The sequence below is a fragment of the Thunnus albacares genome, chromosome 23 (genome assembly GCF_914725855.1).
Source record: "Thunnus albacares chromosome 23, fThuAlb1.1, whole genome shotgun sequence".
Taxonomy (NCBI): Eukaryota; Metazoa; Chordata; class Actinopteri; order Scombriformes; family Scombridae; genus Thunnus; species Thunnus albacares.
Genome location: NC_058128.1, coordinates 3469575 through 3492332, shown reverse-complemented (window position 1 = coordinate 3492332; position 22758 = coordinate 3469575). Strand labels below are relative to the sequence as shown.

Below are 22758 nucleotides of genomic sequence, written 5' to 3'. Positions count from 1 at the left end.
AGGGTGTAGGACACACCCTCCTTTTTCTTCTCTACTTTCTGTTTCCCTGTCACTAAATTTTCCTCCCCCTCCTTCCTCTTTTCCCTCTTTATTTCTTCCTTTTCTTCCCTACATTTTATCTCTAGAGTCTCTTGTTTTATGACACTTCTTATTTCATATTTAACTGTCCGAATGGGTGATCACTTGTTGCATTTGCAAGTTGTATTTTTATCCGTAACCTCTCTTGCTTTCTTTGAGGTTTGTTCCTTAGAGTTCAGATTAAGCAATTTAACTCTTAACTGCACAAACTTATTGTAAATCTCTGGTTTCAGCCTCATAAATGTCACCTGTTCTCACATTTGCGAGGTTTTACTGTTTTTGTGGTCACAAACATAGGCTACATAGGCTTTTAAAACACATAACTTTTGCTACGTTTACATCTAGCGCCCATACTACTCCGGCGGGTTCAAATCCCTAAAATGGAGACGTTTGAAAACACTGCTGACTCATTTTAGGTTGAAATTTTGGTCTGGACAGGCGGAAACTAAGACTTTTGAAAACCATGTAGACACCCCACATTCTTCGTGATTGGGTCTTATCAGTCATGATGATTTGTCACACCCTTATCACGTGACCCATCTCTGGAAGAAAACAAACAACATCAGCCTTACAACCAGTGATTAATTCAACATGCATAACGAATTACAGGCGTCGCTGACCTTGTTTTCTATGCTAGCAGCTGTCTGTGCAGTTAAATTCTGCATTTTATAATGCTACTACTGCCTACATGCAAAGGAGGCAAGTTATTATTTGAGCGTTTCGTGACAATAAACCTCAAGAAGAAGAAGAAGAGCCACTCAGCTGTAGTGATAACAGTGTCAAAACATTGAAAAGTGCAGTCGTGTCAACCACAGTTTGAGGTATGAATAATTAATCCAAGCTCACGCCAAATAGTTTGACTTTATTGCAATTAATTTGTAAATGACTCAGCTTCAGAATTTTCGCATCAGTAGTTTTAACAGTTACAAGTATGAAGCCAAATGTTTTGTCAATTTGAAAGACAAAATGTTAAACAAAAAGATAACATTTTAAACTGAAAGATGAAGTATTGAACCCTGAAAAGAACAGCAACATAACCAAACTTTTGTTTGATTCTTGGGAGATTTTGTTCAATTATTAGGATACAAATTTGGCCCCATATAATTAGGGGAGAATGGGGTAACATGAGTCACTTTTTACATTTGATGATTTCACCACAAAATAAAAGTGTATTTGTTTCAAATAATAGTTACTATAAATGCCTCAGGTTGTTGTGTATCCATGGAAATTAAAACAAGTTATCTAATTATTATGGTTTTAGAACAATGACCCCTCAAAAAAAGTGTAAAATGAAAAATAAATAAATTGAGCGCTCTAGGTGTAAATTGTGCCACCATTAAATACTGATATAAAAATTACACAAAATCAAACAATTTTGAGATAATTTTGAACTTTATTAATACCATCAATTTAACAAAGGCAAACACTCAGACTTTAAAGTAAAATCCTACCTAAACATTTTCAGTAAAGATTAAACTGTGTGTGCGCCACAGAAATTATGTGTGTAAATGTGCTTTTGTGTAAACAGACAGGTGACAAATTAAAGGAAAAACTGCTCCAGGTCTGAATGTTTCACCCCTACAGTCAATCATATGTATGTACAGCATGTTTGTGTTTGGCTTAAACTTAACATTAGTCAACAATTAGGTATTTATTCATCAACATTCTAACACTTGTAACAGTGATCAAACATTAACATGAACAGAGTCTCTAGAATGTCAGAAAATAATACTTAAACACACAGGTTACTCTGTTCATATGTAGCCATTTTAAACTTTTAGCAGTAAATTGAACCATTGACTCAACTTGCCCCAACATTACAGGCATGTTTTACCCCACAACCTCCATTTTGACAAAACTGGGAGCTCAGTTCCACAATTATGCTAAGTTCATGACCTTGTTTTGTAGCTTACACTGCCTTAAATTAACGTGTAATAATGTCCAAAATGTATCTGTTTTAATTAAGATACAAGACTGAGAACTTTCGTAACTCTCTCTCTCTCTCCATGTGCTTGAGTTGAAGATGTACGGAGCAATGTGAACTACACTTCCTTAATTTGTGGTCACATGATTACTTTTGTTTATGGTTACCTAGATACAGGGGGTGGCTCATTTTACCAACTGGCTCGACTCACCCCGTTCTCCCCTACTGGTGACATCTTGGTTTGGTGTGAACATGAGCAGTATTATTCCCCTCAATTGGATGCATGACACCCCCTCTTTTATCCAAAGTGTTTTACAATTTACCATGCAGGGCACTTCACCATGTGGACAGGAGGAAATGGGGATCAAATCACCAACTATGTGATTTATAGACAAGCAGCCCCATGAAGCACCATGACACTATGATCATCAGACTATACATTTACTTCTACTTTCTTTTCAACTTGTCACAGAATATGAGCGCATTATGTAAACATGTATGAAAGATCAACTGGTAAAAACAACAGCATCAACACAATGCCATGTAACATTACAATCTGTGAAATATGACTCTCTGTCACCATCTAGTGACACTTGTATGAAACTACAAACTACAAACAGCAAACAAACTACAAACAGCAAACATCTCCTCCCCTTTACAGTCCCTTCCTTATTTTTTATTGTTTTATGGTCTGACATGCAAAGTTTCCATCTTACCACCTGTTAGCTGTTAACAGAGAAAACCAGCTGAGCATATGTTTCTACCTGACATCTTATTCAACACAGGTAAGTCTCCACATCTCTTATCACAGTCACTGAAGCAATCAGCGGTGACTTACTGACATTAAAACCCAGCTTGTTAAAACATTATTTGTGGCAGGTCTTATTTTTACACTGTTTGTCCAGCCAGTGATTATGAAACTAACTTGAGCCGATTGTTTGAACAGCTTTACTGTTTGTTCTCCATTTGCATGTGAGTTTTAAGTCACACTTTGTCGAGCATTGCAAAATTACGAAAAGCAGCTTTTTAAGTTTTAACATCTTTCCAAACTTAAACAGCTGTTGTGTCACTATAACATTATACCTGCAGTATAGAAATGACAAGCACACTTTGACTGTAGAAAGAGTTCAAAACAGACATAAAAGAACCTTGTCATGCATTTTATAACTTGGAAAATTTGCATTTAAAACTACTAAAGATATATAATTACAACTGTTTTACTATGCTAACATGAATTCATTAACTGTTTATACACCAGTTATCAATGCTACATAGGAGGAGTTATAATTGTTAACAAAGACATTAACACTTAAAAACGTCCTTATATCTGTTTACAACTACACTATAATGTGTTATAGTGTGTTAAAAAACAATTATTAATTGATTATATAGTGTTAATAAAGTATAAATAGGTGAGGGATGGTTGCTCTGATTAATGACCACAAAGCAAACATGTGCTGAGATCGATCTAGAGCTTCAATGATTAGTTGATTGACAGACAATTAATCACAAACTATTTTTACATGATTCTTTGACAAAAAAACCTAAAATTCTCTGATTCCAGCGTCTTAAATGTGAATATTTTCTGGTTTCTTTAGTCGTCTATGACAGTGAACTGAATATCTCTGGGTTGTGGACTGTTGGTCGGGACAAAACAAGACATTTTATGTTGCACCTTGGGCTTCGAGAAACAGTGATCAATATTTTCAACAATATTCTGATATTAGTAGGATAGGATAATTGCTAGATTAATTGATGATGAAAATAAACATTAGTTGCAGCCCTAGATTGGTTAATTATCGTCACCTGCTGATGCATCTCGGCTCTTCTCAATTTTTCAAGTCTGTCTTAAATCAACAGTCAGGTGTCCATATGAACAGTGAAAGAGGTTTTCCTCGCTGTGATCATTCCTCCTGTTCATACTGGATATTAAAAGATTAAAAGTGATGGAGGCCAAAATCCAGTGTGTCCAGTGTGTCCAGTGTGTCCACATAGTCATTTAAAAGTTGATGTGAAGCTTATATGAGGCTTCAGCAGTCTGAGTTAGTCATATCAAGTGGATATCTGACACATTTACAGTCTTTTTAGCATCAAATTCCCTCTTTGTGTGTCCTTGGACAGTGTTTCCCGGTTGAGCTATAGTGGAAGTATAGTAACAAAAAGAGGAACTTTGGTACTAAAAAGACTGTAACATTGAAATATATCTACTTGATTTGACTCATTTGGATGCTGAAGCTTCATATTAGCTTCAGATAAACTTTTAAATACATTTTTGCACAGAAGGAGGACTGTGGATTTTGTCCCCCACCACTTATATTGAAAGTCCATCATGAAGGGATCTTCTAATGGTCAGTATGAACAGGAGGAATGATTACAGCAAGAAAAATGTGTCAGTGTTCATATGGGCATTTGACTCTAAGACTCTACTTCCTTTAATCCTCGATGCCACTGTGTTCAGCCATTCATGTCTGTCAATATTCTGTTGTATCCTGTCAGCCTGTGACCTGCTTCCTGCTATCTGCCTTTGAAAAGTTGCTGAACTGTAAGCCGTTTTTGATCATAGTTTCCAGTAAAGTCCTTTTAATTCAACCTGCTTGGCCTACATATGTTTGTTTTGTGGGTCCACTACCCTGTTGCTATTTAAAGTTGCAATGATTAGACAATTAATCAAACAATTCCCTCTTTGTTTCACCTTGGACAGTGTTTCCCTGTTGAGCTGTGGTGGAAGTATAGTAACAAAAAGAGGAACTTTGGTACTAAAAAGACTGTAACATTGAAATATATCTACTTGATTTGACTCATTTGGATGCTGAAGCTTCATATTAGCTTCAGATAAACTTTTAAATACATTTTTGCACAGAAGGAGGACTGTGGATTTTGTCCCCCACCACTTATATTGAAAGTCCATCATGAAGGGATCTTCTAATGGTCAGTATGAACAGGAGGAATGATTACAGCAAGAAAAATGTGTCAGTGTTCATATAGGCATTTGACTCTAAGACTCTACTTCCTTTAATCCTCGATGCCACTGTGTTCAGCCATTCATGTCTGTCAATATTCTGTTGTATCCTGTCAGCCTGTGACCTGCTTCCTGCTACCTGCCTTTGAATAGTTGCTGAACTGTAAGCCGTTTTTGATCATAGTTTCCAGTAAAGTCCTTTTAATTCAACCTGCTTGGCCTACATTTGTTTTGTGGGTCCACTACCCTGTTGCTATTTAAAGTTGCAATGATTAGACAATTAATCAAACTAAAGAAAATTAATCTGCAACTATTTTGAAAAATGAATAATGGTAAGTCATCAACAAGTCATCTTTAAATCAATAATGCCACAGATTTGATAGTTCCAGGTTGTTAGAACACTGAGAATGTATTACTTTTACTACATGATAGTTAATTGAATATTTTTGGGTTTTGGGGCTGTGTGTTGAAGACGTCACTTTGTGGACATCCTGATAGAAGTTTTCCACTGTTTTCTGATGTTTAATAGACTAAAAGATTCATTGAGAAAATAATCTAAGGGATTAATCGATTATGAAAATAATTGTTGCAGCTATATTGTCTTTTGTACCTGAACACTGACATTTTAAGGTGGACCCAGTTTTTCATTATCAAATTATTTAGTTTAAATATTGACTCTATCAAAATTACTATCAGCCTCAAAACTTCAAACCCAACTGGCTGTCTGCTCCACACAGCTCCATCCATGCTTTATCATCACTCTTTTGTAATTTAATTTCCATGCTATTATTATGGAAGCACAGCTCATAGGTCAGTCTGGTCTGATGTCATACTGACGTTTTAGGTTGTGAAGGTTTGAGGACTCAACTGCAGTCAGACACCTAACGCCTGAGAAGCCGCAACGTCTGTCGGAAGAAGGAAGAAAGTTGCTGTGACCTCATCTGGACGAGTTTAACAAGTAAGATTACCTCAAGGAAACTAGACACTGTTGAAGAAATGTCATAATTCATTCTGAGTATAAAACATTCTCCTATATGAACACTGATGAATTTCAAATGTTTATTAATTATTAAGTTAATTGTGCTATAGTGTGTGAGCAAAAACAGAGCTGATCTTAAAGGTTTGTGTATTAGATTTTTTCATTCTGATCTCACCACAACTATTTTCTTGGGTGGGATCTGGCATGTCAGAACTGGTCTCAGAATCCTTTTAAAGCGGAGATTTTTTCGTTTCTTTTGACTAAAGTTGGTCCAGTTTTCAACTTTTTGCTCAGTCTGCATACAAAACATTACATAGACCTTTGATTTATAACCACTTCCAAATGTATTTGGTCACTTACTGGATTAATAGATGTCAGACATGAGGCTGCTGTTGTATAGTACATCTTTTCATTTGTCAGACTAATGTCAGAACTAATGACTCATTTTGTGATAATTAAATAAAAGTGAGTTCTGTAAACGTCATTCAATCACATGTCTTAACCTGTTTTTTACACAACTGAAAGTTTTCTCAAGACACCTCATCAGGGTTACTTTATGTTTAGTTGGCAAGCTTAATTAAATCTTTATAAATATTTTTCATTGGATTTTTTATTTCAATGTTTATGGATAATTTGGAATTACTTTACTGAAATTTTTTATGTTTACAAGCATATTTAATATACGTTTCCACCATATTTACGATCGATATGGTAACATAACTTGTTGGCTGTTCTTTACTGGTTTAAAATACTGTATTACAGAATGCCTTCTGTAATGACTTCATAACTCATTTTGCTTTACAAATGCAAAGACAAACTCAGTCTGGTTGGTTTTTCCTTTAATTTGTTTCCAGTCCGTACATGTAAACATCACCGCACTGATGATATTGATATGCAATGTAAATCTCCAACTGAACAAACTGAATATATCAGTATTCCGTAATTTAACCAGGGAACCAAGATGACAACACTTAAAGAAGACCTTTGGAAAACTCTGGAGGATTTGACAGATGAGCAATTCAAGCAGTTCAAGTGGTGCCTAAAGGAGAATGACATCCCCAAAGGCTTCTTAGCCATCCCAGTGGCCCAGCTGGAGAGGGCAGACAGGCAGGATACAGTGGATCTGATGGTACAAAAATACAGCTGCCCTGGAGCCCTGGAGATTACCATAAGGATTTTAGAGAAGATCAGCAGGAATGATCTGGTGCAACATTTGTCAAGCGCCAACACAAGAATGAATGGTAAGCTGAGGGAAGGTAAAATCAGGAGTATCTGAACAGCAAAGATGTTTCATCTAATAAATTCCTGTTGTGCTTTGTTTCAGGCCTAAAGACCACTGACTCTGTTCTTCTCAAAAATCAATATGAAAGCGAGAAGGCCGTGCTGGTGGAGACAGAGGCTGAAATTAAGCTGATGATCCAGGAGAGACAGATGAAGATCTTGGAGGTCAAACACTCAGCAGAGCTCAGCAAGAAATCTGCACACAAACAGATCGCAGATAGTGTGCGGGTCTTTACTATTTTGCAGCAGTCTGTAGAGAGTAGTCTGGCCAATCTCATCGATATTATTGAAGAAAAGCAGAAGAAGACAGAGAAACAGGCCGAAGGATTCATCCAAGAGCTGGAGCAGGAAATCTCTGACCTAACCAAGAGAAGCACTGAGATGGAGCGGCTCTCACGCGTCAAAGACCACCTCGACTTCCTCCAAAACTTCTCGTCACTGAATGCTATCCCACCAACAAAGAGCTGGACAAAAGTCAGCATCCCTCCTCCATCATATAAGGGAAATGTTAGGACAGCTGTGGATCAGCTGCAGGAAAAATTCAGCAAAGAGACAAAGAAGTTCCTTGCTAAATCTGAGCTAATCAGGGTCCAGCAGTTTGCAGTGGATGTGACTCTAGATCCTGATACAGCAAATCCCTACCTCATCTTGTCTGATGATGGGAAACAAGTATACTGTGGTAATAATGTAGTAAATCGAAAGACACCAGACAAGCCAGAAAGATTTAATCCTGCTACCAATGTCTTGGGAAAGCAGGGTTTCTCTTCAGGTAGATTTTATTATGAGGTTCAGGTGAAAGGGAAGACTGCCTGGGATTTAGGTGTTGTCAAAGCGTCAGTCGCTAGGAAGGGATCAATCAATGCAAGCCCTGAGCATGGCTACTGGACTATATGTTTAAGGAATGGAGATAAGTACAAAGCTTCTGCTGTCTATCTTAGTGTAAAATGTCAGCCAAAGAAGGTTGGCATGTTTGTGAATTACGAGAAAGGTTCAGTCTCCTTTTATGACGTAGACACCGGAGAACGTATCCACTGCTTTACTGACTGTTCCTTCAATGAGAAACTCTACCCATTCCTCAGTCCCAGTGTTCATCATGGTGGTAAAAACTCCACCCCTCTGATCATCTCTCCTGTCAATTACACTGTTTAGATTTGATGCATCATCTCAAAAATGTTATGCGGTAATTTAAGAATTTAAGTAATGTTAGTGTCTGTTAATGATCTGACTGGCAAAAATAATGTTTACCAACAACAAAGGAGATGAGGGACATACTTTACCTGTTTTTCCACTTAATGAACTTAACTCCATAACCTGGAGCCTCCCATACCCTAAACCTAATGGAACTTAAAGGGCTTTGATGGTTGCTTGTGTGTTGCTTTTCCATTTTATTTTACAAACCAGGAAGGATCGGGAGTCATTGTTAGTCAGTGTTAGACATTGTAAAAGACATATCAACTTTATCCATAATTACAGTTCATGGGGGAAATAACAAGATCATGAAGAGGAAAAATCTTTTAAATAAATGAAGAAAGTTGTTTATGGTTCTTTTGTTGATCAGACCAACAATTAACACATATTTTTAACTAGATGATGAATCAGAAAACAAATAATTTATAAAACTTGCAAGTGATATGCTTAAATTTAATCTGTTATCTGTCTCCATGTTGGTATGAAACTGCAGCGATGTTGTGATGTATTAGATCAGTCCGGTCAGCTGCAGTGTCCAATCAATCACTGATATCCAATAAGGAGGCATGTCAGCCAGTGTGAAGGCTGCTCTCGTGTTTCCTCGCTCCTCGGAGCAGAAATAAAAAACTTGGGACGCCCGTCAAAATGATGGACCAGAACAGCTTCTGGTTCAGGCAAGGAGAAACGAGCAAGGAAAGATCAAATGAGAAACTTGGGATGTACCCATAGCCTTGGTGGAGGCCTACCCAGGTGTCACCATATTACCTTAATGACCCTCCCTGACTGCCAACTCCTGCAGGAAGTGGCCAGTTGAATCACTGCAGGCAGAAAGGGAGGGGTCGTAACAGTAGGTTTTCCAAGTTAGCTAGCTAATGCTATACTACCAGCTGCAACCTAACAAGCCCAAAACAGGTCCCCATACATGCATCCAAATTTTGGCAAATAACTCAAAAACTTTTTTAAAAATAATTCTAGAAAAGTGAAAAATAGTACAAATAATACAGCACATCCCAAAATAGTACAAAAATAGTGAATAGATCCTTTATTGTCGTTGTATATTAATACGCGATGAAATACAGGAATAGTGCATCAGATGACATATGGTCATTCTCAAAACCAGAAAGCACAATTAATGGAGAGGAATCTACTACCCACTCAAACATATCTGTGTAGGCAAGGCACCAACCACTGTAAAATTAGGCGCCAGGTATCTATAAAAATATAAAACAAAGGTAATCTTTTAAGCCATATCATTTTATGGATATAATATTTTGCCAAGATATTAGTCAAGTTAATTATATATGTTTTGTCTGCCAAGAAGTTGGGATTGTTAAAAATGAGTAATGTATCAGTCTTTGTTCGAATGATGCCTTTGTCAAAAGTTTTTTAAAGGTTCTTCTGTGAATTAAATCAAAAAGAAGTAGCATGAAAAAAATCTACAAACACACGATCAATAGAGAAAATAGTTGCTTCCTACAATAGATCAACCTTTAATGGATTTAAATAATATAATTGTTGTATTGGTTTTAAACCATTATGTTATATGAAAACCAATATAAAAAGTGATTTTCTCCATTATTAAACTGAATTTGTTTAACAATTTGTTTGTGTTAAAATTGGTAGTATTGAGTATATGTGAGGATATATGAGGTAAAACTTGTGTGTCCCTAATGTATTCTGTACACTCACTTTTTTACTACTATGTATGGAGCTGATCTGACGCTGTGGCCACAGAGCTGCCTGTGTTAAAAAGATGATAGGAAGCGCTGGCCAGGTGCCAGAAAACTTTTCAGGGGGTGAGGAGACCCACTCAGCTTCCTTGGACAAGTAGTGCAGTTAACGGAATCGAGACCAAGACGGTATATTAACCTCTCATAACCTTAATATGGCCAATTTGGTGTTTGAATAGTAACAATGTTTTGCTAATCTTTCTACATTTTAAGGATTCTGCTCTGAATTCTCCTGGGTGAGTTTTTGTTTTGTTTTTTATTTACATGTCTAGTAACTGGTGGTCTTTAAGGTGAACACTTAGTCCTCCATGTCTCTGCCTCATCTCTGTCAGTGAAGTCGTTTTTTTTCCATATTTTGGGAAGATTACTTTTTTCAGTTGTCTCTGTAATATTGTGTGAGTTTTAAACAGTTCTCAGTAATAAGTCATGCTACAAAAACAAAAATGAAAGTGAAGAATCGTTAGAAATGTTTACACATCAGCTGCTGGTTTCTAGCGGTGTACAGCAGGGTTTGTCTTCAGATCATTACCGATAAAGCCATAGTTTCTCTCATGTTACTGTTGAATTGGGGCAACAAGTCAGAGCTAGCACTATATCCAGTTTAACCAGTTTGAAACACATAAAAGAAACTTTAATCACAATGAATGAAAAAACATTAACAGCATTTTGTTCTTAATCTATGGGTCTATGTATTTGTAATTCTTTCTTTTATTTTGCAGTGTATAACACTCCTATAGTTTGACTCTTCTCCCACACTGATATCTGCTCATGCTTTGTATTAGTGGAACATTTTTCCACATTTTCTTCTATTTGCTTTCATTATGTTCCTGTCAATCTTTTTGGTGTCTGATTGATCCCTGAGTGACCTGGCTATGAAATGAGTGATGTTGGTTCTCTGTAAATGTGATTCACACTCAGGCCCTCCACACCCAGCTGTTATCCTTGTACCCAAACCAAACACATCAAATGTGCAGCATGCAAAGTGTGTTTTAGTAGAGAGCTGTTAAGTAATGAAAGTTTTTAAACAGTGGTTCAAAGCCCCATTAAATGACTGTAGTTCCAGTTAAATTATATTATGAGCTGTGGACTGTGTGAGGTTTTCGTAATTACTGTTTATTTATGTTTGTTATTCACATGTAGACCAAGTAGAGTAAACTCAGTCACTAACGAGTGCTGTTGGTTCAAAAACATAGAACAAGGTTTGTGACATGTAAGATGAGTAGGCCTATTTAATGAATGTTTCTTCCTTAATTGATACCAGGCTAATGTAGATATCATGGAGGTTAAAGGAGAACTTCAGCGATTTTACATATCATAGTGTGTTTCCAGGTGTTGAAGAGTCGTACTGCAAAAAGTTGTTGTTGTATGAAAAAGCACTTCTTATCAAAAAATACTTCCTGTGAGTTGTAGCCACAGTTGCTTCCTTTGCTGGTGTGTGGCTGAATTGAAGTCAAGTGGACTCCAGGAAATGTGAACACAGGAAGCAGTCATTATGCTCTGCTTCAATACTATTGTGTAAAGCACTTTAAAATGCCTTTGTATGTAAATATTTGCTGTAAAAATAAACAAGATGAGTGTTTAACACCAACAACTGCAGCAGCACTAGTAGGTGATACAAGAGGTTCAGTGTTTCCTCAAATTGTAATGTTGACAAGCGTCTTTCCTTCTGAGTTGTCCTTGACAAAGACACTGTATGTGTGTTGGCTCATAATCAGCAGCTGACCTCTGACTTCCCAGTCTAAGCATCAGGAATGACAATGGTGAAGTGTAGTATCTCATCATTATTATTTTCCCCTCAGGTTTTCATAAGACAAACAGCTCCCCTCAGCGTCCAACGTCATCAGCTGACCATTCATGACCTTGTGTAGAGGTATGTGAGGTAAAAATATAAAAGTTTATCCTTAAATGTGCTGTAATACCAGCAGAGGGCAGCACGTCATAAAAACATGATACAGTCATTGACTGTATAAAATATGGACGTAGTCACCGTGACATCACCCATTGGTTTGCAAACTGCCGTTTTGAAGCCTCCAGTGTAGTGATTTGACTGTCGCCATCTTGGATTTGGCCGTTGCCATGTTTGATTTTTGGAGCCAGAAGTGACCATATTTGGACGAGAGGGTGGAGCTGACCATAGCACTAGCTGTTAGCTTGGTTAGCACGGTGCATTTACAATCTATGGTTAACAGTGATAGTGATAATGCTAATGCTAATTTTCGCTAGTGAAAAACAGGCCTAAAAACGTTAAAACAAAATGTAATCACTGGAAAAACTGATGATCATCCAACCCATTGGTGGGTCTTTTATAACAACCAAACGCTGAACAAGACTTTTTTGGGCGACCAAAATGTTACAATAAACTTTAGTGAACTGAAAATACACTGTGAAATAGCAGCAGCTACTCCCATACGCCATGGTTACGTTACGTAAGCAACACTGTCACTGTGGTAGCAACTTGTCAATCACAACGTAGCCACGCCCTAAAGCATACGCTGCTTTATCATGTATTTAACTCTAAATGGGGCCATAATTTACAAAATGAACATCATGCTGTATTGAAGAAGACTTGAGTTGCCCCCTGATGGCTATTAGATAGAATGCAGGTTTTTGGCACTCTCTCTCTCTATATATACATATATATGAAATATATATAGAACTATAGTTATACTCATTTGATATGAAATACAGACACAAAAACTTTTCTTCACTTCTGTTTTTTGCTCATACAGTCCTTATGAGCAAGATTGTAGAGTTTAGAGCATCCAACTCTTTATAATTCACACCTAAATCACATGCATGTTAATTTGCTTTTCAAGCAACTCAGTCAACTTTGCTCTACATTGCAACAAATCATTGTTAAACGTGCATCCAGCTTCAGTCTGTGGATTTGCTTGTTAACTTTGTGCATGTGCATGTCTGTTAACTTTCCACTCTTGCCTCTCAGACAAGAATCTTAATTTGCTTGCTTTGCTTTTACGGGAAATATAGTCCCCTGACAATAATGATAACAATAGAGGCAGGAAGTACATCTTCATTTGTGGTAAACACCTGCTAAAATTCTCAGGAGCATGTTTCACTCTGCAAAAGGGAAGTCGGATCTTTCTCTGCAAATCTTTAGCATTAGCCGTGTGGTTTTCACAGTGTGCTGTCATTGACTTTTTGACCTATCAAGGATGAGATTAAGGCATAAAAATTAGATTAACTCTCTAACTTTTTTTTTCTATAATTGTAGTAATAACTAAATTGAAGAAGGTTTATTTTGCTGAAGCAGAAGGAAGCACATCTCCCACCATAGATGTGAATTGTGTTATGTTTTGTTTTCTACTTTTATATCTTTTTGGAGGTGGTCTGATGCTTTGTGTCTGTGCTCACGTAGAGTGTCCCTGAAAGAGGAAACTAAGCAAGAGAGAAGGGAGGGTACCTGTACAAAACTGAAAGATGACAAGAAGTGGTGGTTTGTGACAGATACAAGCTTCATAAGGGGGGAGGAGGCTGGAAATTCAACAGGAAGAAGAAAGAGCAAGCTGAGGTCAAAACAGCATCTACTTCTCCTTGACTGAAAATCAGAAACTTAATCTGGAAACTCAAAGGCAAATTTTAGTTGAGGTTTAATAATTCAATAATTTAAATTTATTGTTCATCTTTCTACATTTGAAGAATTTTGTGCTGAATCCTGCTTGGTGAGTTTTTTTAAAAATATAAATTACAAAACACATTTATCTGTGCTCAAGTATAAAATCTCTCAACACTGGTAGACGTAAAATTGTATGTGTAATTCTCTTTGTCTCTACATTTTTGGTGAGGTTGAAATTAGGAAGATTAACTTTCAGTGAGTGCACTACTTGTCCAACTTCCTTGAACAAGTAGTGCAGTTGAGGGAATCGAGGCGAAGACGGTATATTAACCTTAATATGGCCACTTTTGGTGTTTGAATAATAACAATGTTTTGCTAATCTTTCTACATTTTAATGACTCTCCTCTGAATTCTTCTGGGTGAGTTTTTGTTTTGTTTTTAAAAAAATCATTTAACATATTTTTCTGTTTTCTAAATTATTTACAGTCTGATATTACATATCTAGTAACTGGTGGTCTTTAAGATGAACACTTAGTCCTCCATGTCTCTGCCTCATCTCTTTCATTGAAGTTGTGTTTAGGGCCTGAGCCCCAAAGGGGCGAAGACCCTATTGTATTTTGTGTGTTTGTTTCTTTCTTCTTCTTCTTTCTTTATTATGTCACTTCAACACTTAAGTTGACCCCCTAAACATGCTCAAAAACTCACCAAATTTGGCACACACATCAGGTTTGGTGAAAAATTTGATAAAATGTAAAAATTATCCCCCAAAGTGCCAAAATGTGCTCTATAGCGCCACCTATGTATCTAATATGGCTGCCACAGCCCGTAGGAATGTCGTAGAGAGATCGAACCAAAACTCAATTATTCGTCTCATCAAGACCTACAAATCATACACTGACACCCCTGACCTAAATCCAACAGAAAGTCCGCAATATGCCCATCAAAGTACGACTTTGCGCCAATTTTAGACCCCCAAGAAACGCTATCTCCTCCTAGGGCATTAATGGTATCAGCTTCAAACTTTAATACATGACTTATGACACTGTGCTGAACAACAGTTGTTAAAAACTTTGTAATAACTCAAACGGTTTAGATATTATAAGCCCTGAAAGTTGTAGTGCCACATCACACTTTACAATGTAAACCAATGAGGAGGCAATCTCTAGGCATGGATGGACTTTGTGTCAAACAAATGGTTCTGATCTCTAAATTTGAAACCTGTATCAATGGATTTGTGACGAAATTTCCTACAAAAAAATAAGTGATTTTAATGTAGGATTTGGCCAAAGTCATGGGATTTATGAGGTGATTTCACAAGAAGAGTGACATTCTCCTCTCCAACTGAGAGAGAGAGAGAGAGAATAGGAGGAGGGGGGGATGGGTGTGGGGGTTGAATGGAGCTCATTGAGTGAGAGTGACAGTTTAGTGACAGTTTAGCAGAAAGGTCTATATACTTACAGTACATTATATACAAACTTTGTATGAAGTTTGGGGTTATTATAATTTATTTTACAATAATTGTAGGTCTTATATGTATAATCAGAAGTGGAGATGACCTATGAGGGGAAAGGAAAAAATGGAGTGAGGGTGACTGTTAAGTGATAAAGTGCTGCAGAAAAATAAAATCAAAACTAAAATTTGTAGCTCTGTACTGCAGTTTTTCCTTTATTAGGGCCCAGCACCTAGTGGTACACTCACACTCTCCATTCAAATATTATGTTTATAACCATTTTATTTTACAGTTTGTAACACTCCTATAGCTTGTTTCCTCTCCCTCGCACTGATATCTGCTCATGCTTTGTACTAGTGTGACATTTTTTTGCCCTCCACACCCAGCTGTTATCTTCGTGCCCAAACCAAACACATGTCAAAATGCAAAGATGAATATTTTTCCTATCCTTCTGTCAGAGCACTTCAAAAACAATGTGGAGCACCCAAAGTGTGTTTTAGCAGAGAGCTGTTGAGTAATGAAAGTTTTTAAAAAGTGGTTCAAAGCCCCATTAAATGACTGTAGTCTCAGTTAAATTATGTTGTGAGCTTTTGACTGTGTGAGGTTTTTGCAATTATTGTTATTGAAAATTTATGGGGTTTTATTTATGTCTGTGGTTTTTGCTGACAATATTCTGGACCTCTTTAATTCACATGTAGTCCGAGTAAAGTAAAACTTCACTTACGAGTGCTGTTGGTTCAAAAAAACATAAAACAAGTTTTGTGACATGTGAGATGAGTAGGCCTATTTTGATTGATGTTTCTGCCTTTATTGATACCAGGTTAATGCAGATATCATGGAGGTTAAAGGAGAACAACATCGATTTTACACATCATAGTGTGTTTCCAGGTGTTGGGAGTGTCCAAATGCAAAACGTTGTAAAAAAAAAAAAAAAAGGTAATGTCAAAATGCCAAGACGGCATTAGATGTATATGGAAAATGCCAGACGGAGCAGTGTGAAATCGGATAAGTTGACATCACTTGAGTCAGCGTCAGTTGGGGCTGAAGACTACAAGTTTGAAAATCTGTGGAGTTAGAATGAAGACCTCTGTAGCTCCTCATCTCTGCTGGAGGCTAGCAGCTCCAGGCTACATCAGCCACTACCAGCATAACACACCTGAATCTGTACAGTGGATTGAATCGAGTTCTGTTGCATTGTGGGGAATGTAGGCACCAAGTTCTGACAGGAAAGAAGAATGTGTGGAGTAAAAAATATATCATCTCTGGTTCTGCTGCATTGATTTCAGTCCTGTTATTTAAACTATCCATTGTGAATCCAGCAATATTATAGGAAAGCAATGCTGAATCGGTGAAGTCCTCTTTTAGTTATGCATTCATGACACCAGATATATTACAGATTCTATGTCTGAAGGGGTCATAGTGATGAGATTGGATAGTTAGAAAATAGTTCCTATGTTGGGCCAACTGTGAGCAAGGGCACACAAAATTATAATTATGGCCATTTTAAAAAATTGTAGAATGGAAGATCATTTCAAGAAAGGCGATAAGAGGGCACATCCCTTAAACAATGTCTTGTTCAGAGACATTTCAGTTATAGAGCAAAAATACTTGCTGTGAGCTGTAGCCACAGTTGCTTCCTTTGCTGGTGTTCAGCCGAATAGTCAAGCAGACTCCAGGAAATGTGAACACAGGAGGCAGTCATAATGCTCTGCTTCAATACATTGTGTAAAACACTTTAAACTGCCTTTGTGTACGGGGCCCCGGAAGGGCCATAGAGAGAAAACAATTTATATATATTGAGGCCTAATTTTACTGCATCAAGCACTCAAAATGCTTTTGTGTGATACAATTCGTTTCCACATTTTGGATCATTCATGCGCACAAGATGAGTGAAAGCCAACATAATTTTATTTACCAGGAATTTATACTCTGCATCTTATCCTTACCCATCCTGTTATACTGTTATATTATATATCCATCCTGACTATTTAGGAGCAGTGGGCAGCCACAGTCTGACACCCAGTAGTTGAAGCAGGTGCACTGAACTGGATGGTTCAGGGAGAAAGGCTGGTCTGTTGTGCTGGCTCTCTGTATATACATTTATCTTGTGCACATGAAATAACCAAAATGTGGGAATGAATTGTATCTCGTATGCACACAATACATTTTGAGCGCTTGATGTAGTGAAACATGGCCTCGATATATATATATATATATTTTTTGTCCATGAGTGTTTATCACCAACAATTGTAGCAGCACTAGTAGGTGATACAGGAGGTTCAGTGGTTCCTCAAATCATAATGTTGACAAGCATCTTTCCTTCTGAGTTGTCCTTGAGGAAGACACTGTATGCTTGTTGGCTCATGATCAGCAGCTGACCTCTGACCTCCCAGTCTAAGCATCAGGAATGACAATGGTGAAGTGTAGTATCTCATCATTATTATTTTCCCTTCAGGTTTTCGCAGGCCAAACAGCTCCTCTCAGCGTCCAACATTATCAGCTGACCATTCATGAACTCCTGTAGAGGTATGTGAGGTAAAAATATAAAAGTTTATCTTTAAATGTGCTGTAATACCAGCAGAGGGCAGCACTTCATAAAAACATGATACTGCCCACTGAAAATGCAACAATAAAAATGACATGTACTCATTTGATATGAAATACAGACACCAACAGCTTCACACTTGGAATGTGGCTGCAAAAAGTTTGTTGTTTGCTTCCTCACAGAGGATGTAAATGTATTCAGCTGGAATTTATGTGATAATGTGGATTGTCATGAGTTTTCAGTGATGAAAGACTGAAACTATGAAAATAACCAAAGTTGTGATCTGTTTGTTCAAACAATAGATGATTTACATTTAACATGCACAAGTACAAAAGTCATACTGGTAAAGTGTCATGAGATGAGAACTGAATACATGTCCTTCCTATTTAAAGTATCTCTTATTTTCAGCAGGAGGCCACAATGACGAAACTAAAAATGAGTTTAATGAGTTCAAGTGGTACCTGAAGCGGGATGACATCCTGGAGGGCTCTAAAGGCATCCCAGTGGCTCAGCTGGAGAATGCAGAAAGGCAGGACACAGTGGATCTAATGGTACAGAAATATCCAGATCGTGGAGCTCTGCAGGTAACCATCAAGGTTTTAGAAAAGATCGGCAGGAATGATCTGGTGCAGCGTTTACAAAACTCAGGATCAAAAGGTAAGTTAGGAGAAGGAATCTGAGAAGCAGTGTCACATGCATTTCATAAATTGTTACATAAGTTATGAGTTATAGCATTCAATTAAAAGTAATGTGTTCACAAAAACAAAATTAAAAATAATGTCACAGGTTGATTTGTCATTCTTCATGGTACCACCTTCATCAAAAAGAAAAAGTAGTTTGGTATGTGTTTGTTTGGCATGTGACTTCCCCCTGAGGTGTTTATCCTCCTTTTTATCATTTGAGTGCCACCTTCTTCTTGAAATTGCTTAAGAAAGAGGAACAGTCCTGCTTTCAATTAAGTAAATTGTAAACTGTTACAAGAGTTGTAATTATAACCCTTAAGTAACCTTTTAAGTTGCTTTATAGAAAATATAAAATTGAATTATAAATATGCAATATGTTGCATGTGTTAACAAATATCTTTGTAACAGCCGTTTTGCAAAACTGACCGTGTGTTCTTACCTTGTTTTAGACCTCAAGACACGAAAGAAGCCAAAGTTAAAGTGGGTCCAGCAGTTTGCAGTGGAGGTGACTCTGGATCCTGATACAGCACATCCTGCTCTCTTCTTGTCTGATGATAGAAAACAAGTACATGATGGTGATGTATGGGAGAAACTCCCAGACAACCTTAGAAGGTTTAAGAGATGTGTTAATGTATTAGGAAAGCAGAGTTTCTCCTCAGGAAGACTTTACTATGAGGTTCAGGTCAAAGGGAAGACTGCCTGGACATTAGGAGTGGCCAAAGAGTCCATTGACAGGAAGGCACAAATCACACTGAGCCCTGACAACGGCTACTGGACTTTATGGTTGAAGAACGGAGATGAGTATGTGGCTAATGATGACTCACCAGTCGATCTTTCTCTGAAGAGACACCCTGAGAAGGTGGGGGTGTTTGTAAATTATGAGGAAGGTCTTGTTTGCTTTTATGACGTAGATGCTGCAGATCTTCTCTACGCCTTTACTGACTGTTCCTTCACTGAGAAACTCTACCCATTCTTCAGTCCCTGCACTAAAGACGGTGGTACAAACTCAGCCCCTCTCATAATCTCTCCTGTCAATCACCTTCTGAACCTCAAGACACATGATGTTGGGGAACAGAAAGAACAATATGAAAGAAAGAAGGCCGATCTGAAGAGCATCCAGCAGTTTGCAGTGGAGGTAACTCTGGATCCTGATACAGCACATCCCAATCTTATCCTATCTGACGATGGGAAACAAGTACGTCATGGAGATGTGAGGAAGAACTTACCAAACAACCCTGAGAGATTTAACAGTTGTGTTAATGTATTAGGAAAGCAGAGTTTCTCCTCAGGAAGACTTTACTATGAGGTTCAGGTCAAAGGGAAGACTGCCTGGACATTAGGAGTGGCCAAAGAGTCCATTGACAGGAAGGGACAAATCACACTGAGCCCTGACAACGGCTACTGGACTTTATGGTTGAGGAATGGAGATGAGTATGTGGCTAATGATGACTCACCAGTCGATCTTTCTCTGCAGACACAACCTGAGAAGGTGGGAGTGTTTGTCGATTATGAGGCGGGTCTCATTTGTTTTTATGACGTAGATGCTGCAGATCTTCTCTACGCCTTTACTGACTGTTCCTTCACTGAGAAGCTTGTTCCATACTTAAGTCCCTGTACTAATGACAATGGTAGAAACTCCACCCCCTTGGTCATCTCTCCTGTCAATCACATAGATTAGATTAATCATATTTTTTCTTATCAAAAGATGCTATAAACATTCATGCAGACTGTTGAAATGAAAGGGGGTCTGTGGAGTATAACAAACACCTTTGATAACAAAGACTGAATTTAAATATAAGTGTCTTTCTGTGCAAGAAAACTACTTTGACATGTACAACAGGAGATTGAGGGAGATGTCAAACAAGAACAGTTTGTTCACACCAACATAGCCTCAAGAAGAGTTAAACCAGGCAACAGTGGAAGAAAAAACACCTCTTGTAATGCACCATGGGTGTTTAAGTGTGTAAAATAGAATTTGTGGTAAAGAATACTATTCACTTTCAAATTGTGATGAATTTTGCTTTTGCTTCATTTATTTTCCATTTCTGATGTATTTTATTACTACTATTATGATTGCAGCACATCACTTTCTCTACTCTGACTCATTAACAGAACCACCAATGAATCAAGACACAAAACTGGAAGCTGCAACATTCAAACTTATTGAAAATAATTTTTATCTTTTCTTTTGTCTTTGTTTTATCTTTTATATTTTTTTAATGCGGACTTCAAATGCTATAACATGAAAAAGTTTATTGATTGATGGATTGATTAATTGTTTTGTTTTTTACATCAGTAATGTTAAAAAGCAGAAAAACCTGCTAATATTTTGATCAGTTATGTTGAGAAACAACACGTCACATTTGTCTTTTAGAAGTTTGACCTTTTACTTGTGTAGCTTATTTTTTCTATTGCAATCTCATGTTATAAAATCATGTAATGTAATCAAATGTGATTCAGTTGTGTACAAACATTAGTACATTAAGAGTGTATTATTGATCTCATAACTTGGATGCAAAAATCCTGAAAAAATCATTTTCTGTTATTTTTTATATTTTCTGTATATAAAAGAATTGTTGGAATGAATTTTGGATGAATATCTGTCTGTCACTTAACATTCAGTGTTTTCTGCAACAGCATCCAATCTGTCAACGCTGATAAGAATTTACATTACAGCTTGGACCACTTGTTAATTTATTAACAATGAGACACTGGGTGCATTATGAACAAATTACAAACAAAGAATTTTTAGAAGCTTTTCTTTCAAAATTAAAGTTTTCAAGCTATTGTTTTTCTAGCAAAAAATAGTCTAAACTCCTGTGATCGACACATCAACAATGATGTTGTCTATTAAATGTATTCAACAAAAAAATGACAAAGTAGGACATGTTGGCGGGTTTCCTGTTAAAATTGGAATTTTCTCTGAACTTAAAGAGTTGATAACAGTATTACTGGTTTGCTGAATTTGCTTTTAAAATAAAATGTTTACAAATTGATAATTTATTCAATAAATCGGCTTATTTTTAAAAAATATATTTTAAAAAGTAGAAATGAATTGAACATTTGCTCTTAAACTTTAGAGTATCCAACTCTTCAATAATAATTTACACCTATATTATATGTTTGTTAACTCTGATTGTTGCTTATGCAGTCAAATTTGCTCTAAATTCCAACAAATCATCATATAATGTACATCCAGCCTCAGTCTGTGGATTCATCTGTTTGTTAATTTTATGCACTCTTGCTTCTCAAACAAGAATCATAATATAAATAAAGTTTGCCTTTGCCGTTACAGGAAATATAGGCCCCTAACAAGAATGATAAGGTGAGAGGCAGGAAGTACAACATGTACTAAACATTTCTTCATTTGTTCTTTGTTTTTCACCTGCGAAACTTTCTCATGAGAATGTTTCACTCTGCAAAAGGGAAGTCAGATCTTTCTCTACACATTATCAGCATCAGTTGTGTGGTTTTCACAATGAGATGTAGTCGACCATTTGATCCATCAAGGATGAGATGTAGGCATAAAAATTAGATGAACTTTCTAACTTTTTGGTTCTATAATTGTAGTAATAACTAAGTTGAAGAAGGTTTATCTTGCTGAAGCAGAAGGAAACACATCTGCCACCATAGATGTGAATGTTTTGTGTGTCTGTGCTCATGTAGAGTCCCTGAATGACGGAACTAGGCAAGGGAGAAGGGAGGGTTCCTGTACAAAACAAGAAGTGGTGGTTTGTGGAAAAACGTGAGTAACTTTATAAGGGAGGGACTGGAAATTCAACAGGAAGAAGAGCGAGCTGCGGTCAAAACAGCATCTACCTCTGCTTGACTGAAGATTAGAAACTTAATCTGGAAACTCAAAGGCAACTTTTAGTTTGGGTTTATGATAGAATAATTCAACTGTATCGTTCATCTTTCTACATTTGCTGAATCCTGCTTGGCGAGTTTTATTGAATATAAAGTATAAAATCTCTCGACATTGGTGGTTTTTAAATAGCATATGTTATTCTCTTTGTTTATACATTTTGGTGAGGTTGAATTTGGGAAGATTACTTTTTCCAGTCTTGTCTGACCAATCCTTGCTGTTCATTCCTTGTGAAGTTTATTTGAAATTAATATTATTATCCACAAGTTTTTTTTTTACATCTGTGGCAATAATATGTAAAAAGAAACTAGTCAATAAATGAGCCTAAGGATACTTAGGCCATAATTAAATCATATTGTGTAAGTTAAGAAGAGGGAGCAAGTTTGAGATGCATTTTGTTAACGGCAGGAAAAAGGTTTTAAAATCTTTGATAAATATTTTTTAAAGTATCAAAACAACAGAAAATCCTCAAGCTTTTTATCGTCTTTTATCATTAAATCCA

The 22758-nt window shown here is 36.9% G+C and overlaps 2 protein-coding genes and 1 long non-coding RNA gene across 3 annotated transcripts; all 3 read left to right on the top strand.

Moving 5' to 3' along the window:
* The first annotated feature begins 36 nt into the window (after positions 1-36).
* On the top strand, positions 37-17696 carry LOC122975322. The gene is made up of 3 exons (XR_006400627.1): positions 37-48; positions 7059-7069; positions 17619-17696. It is a non-coding gene; the product is annotated as an uncharacterized LOC122975322 (long non-coding RNA).
* On the top strand, positions 7080-8792 carry LOC122975317 (E3 ubiquitin-protein ligase TRIM39-like). The gene is made up of 2 exons (XM_044343705.1): positions 7080-7181; positions 7265-8792. The coding sequence occupies exons 1-2, from the start codon at positions 7175-7177 to the stop codon at positions 8368-8370; spliced, it is 1113 nt and encodes a 370-aa protein (XP_044199640.1). The 5' UTR covers positions 7080-7174; the 3' UTR covers positions 8371-8792.
* A 474-nt stretch (positions 17697-18170) lies between the features above and the next one.
* Positions 18171-20917, top strand: LOC122975316 (E3 ubiquitin-protein ligase TRIM7-like). The gene has a single exon (XM_044343704.1). The coding sequence runs from the start codon at positions 18759-18761 to the stop codon at positions 20067-20069; it is 1311 nt and encodes a 436-aa protein (XP_044199639.1). The 5' UTR covers positions 18171-18758; the 3' UTR covers positions 20070-20917.
* The last annotated feature ends 1841 nt before the right edge of the window (positions 20918-22758 follow it).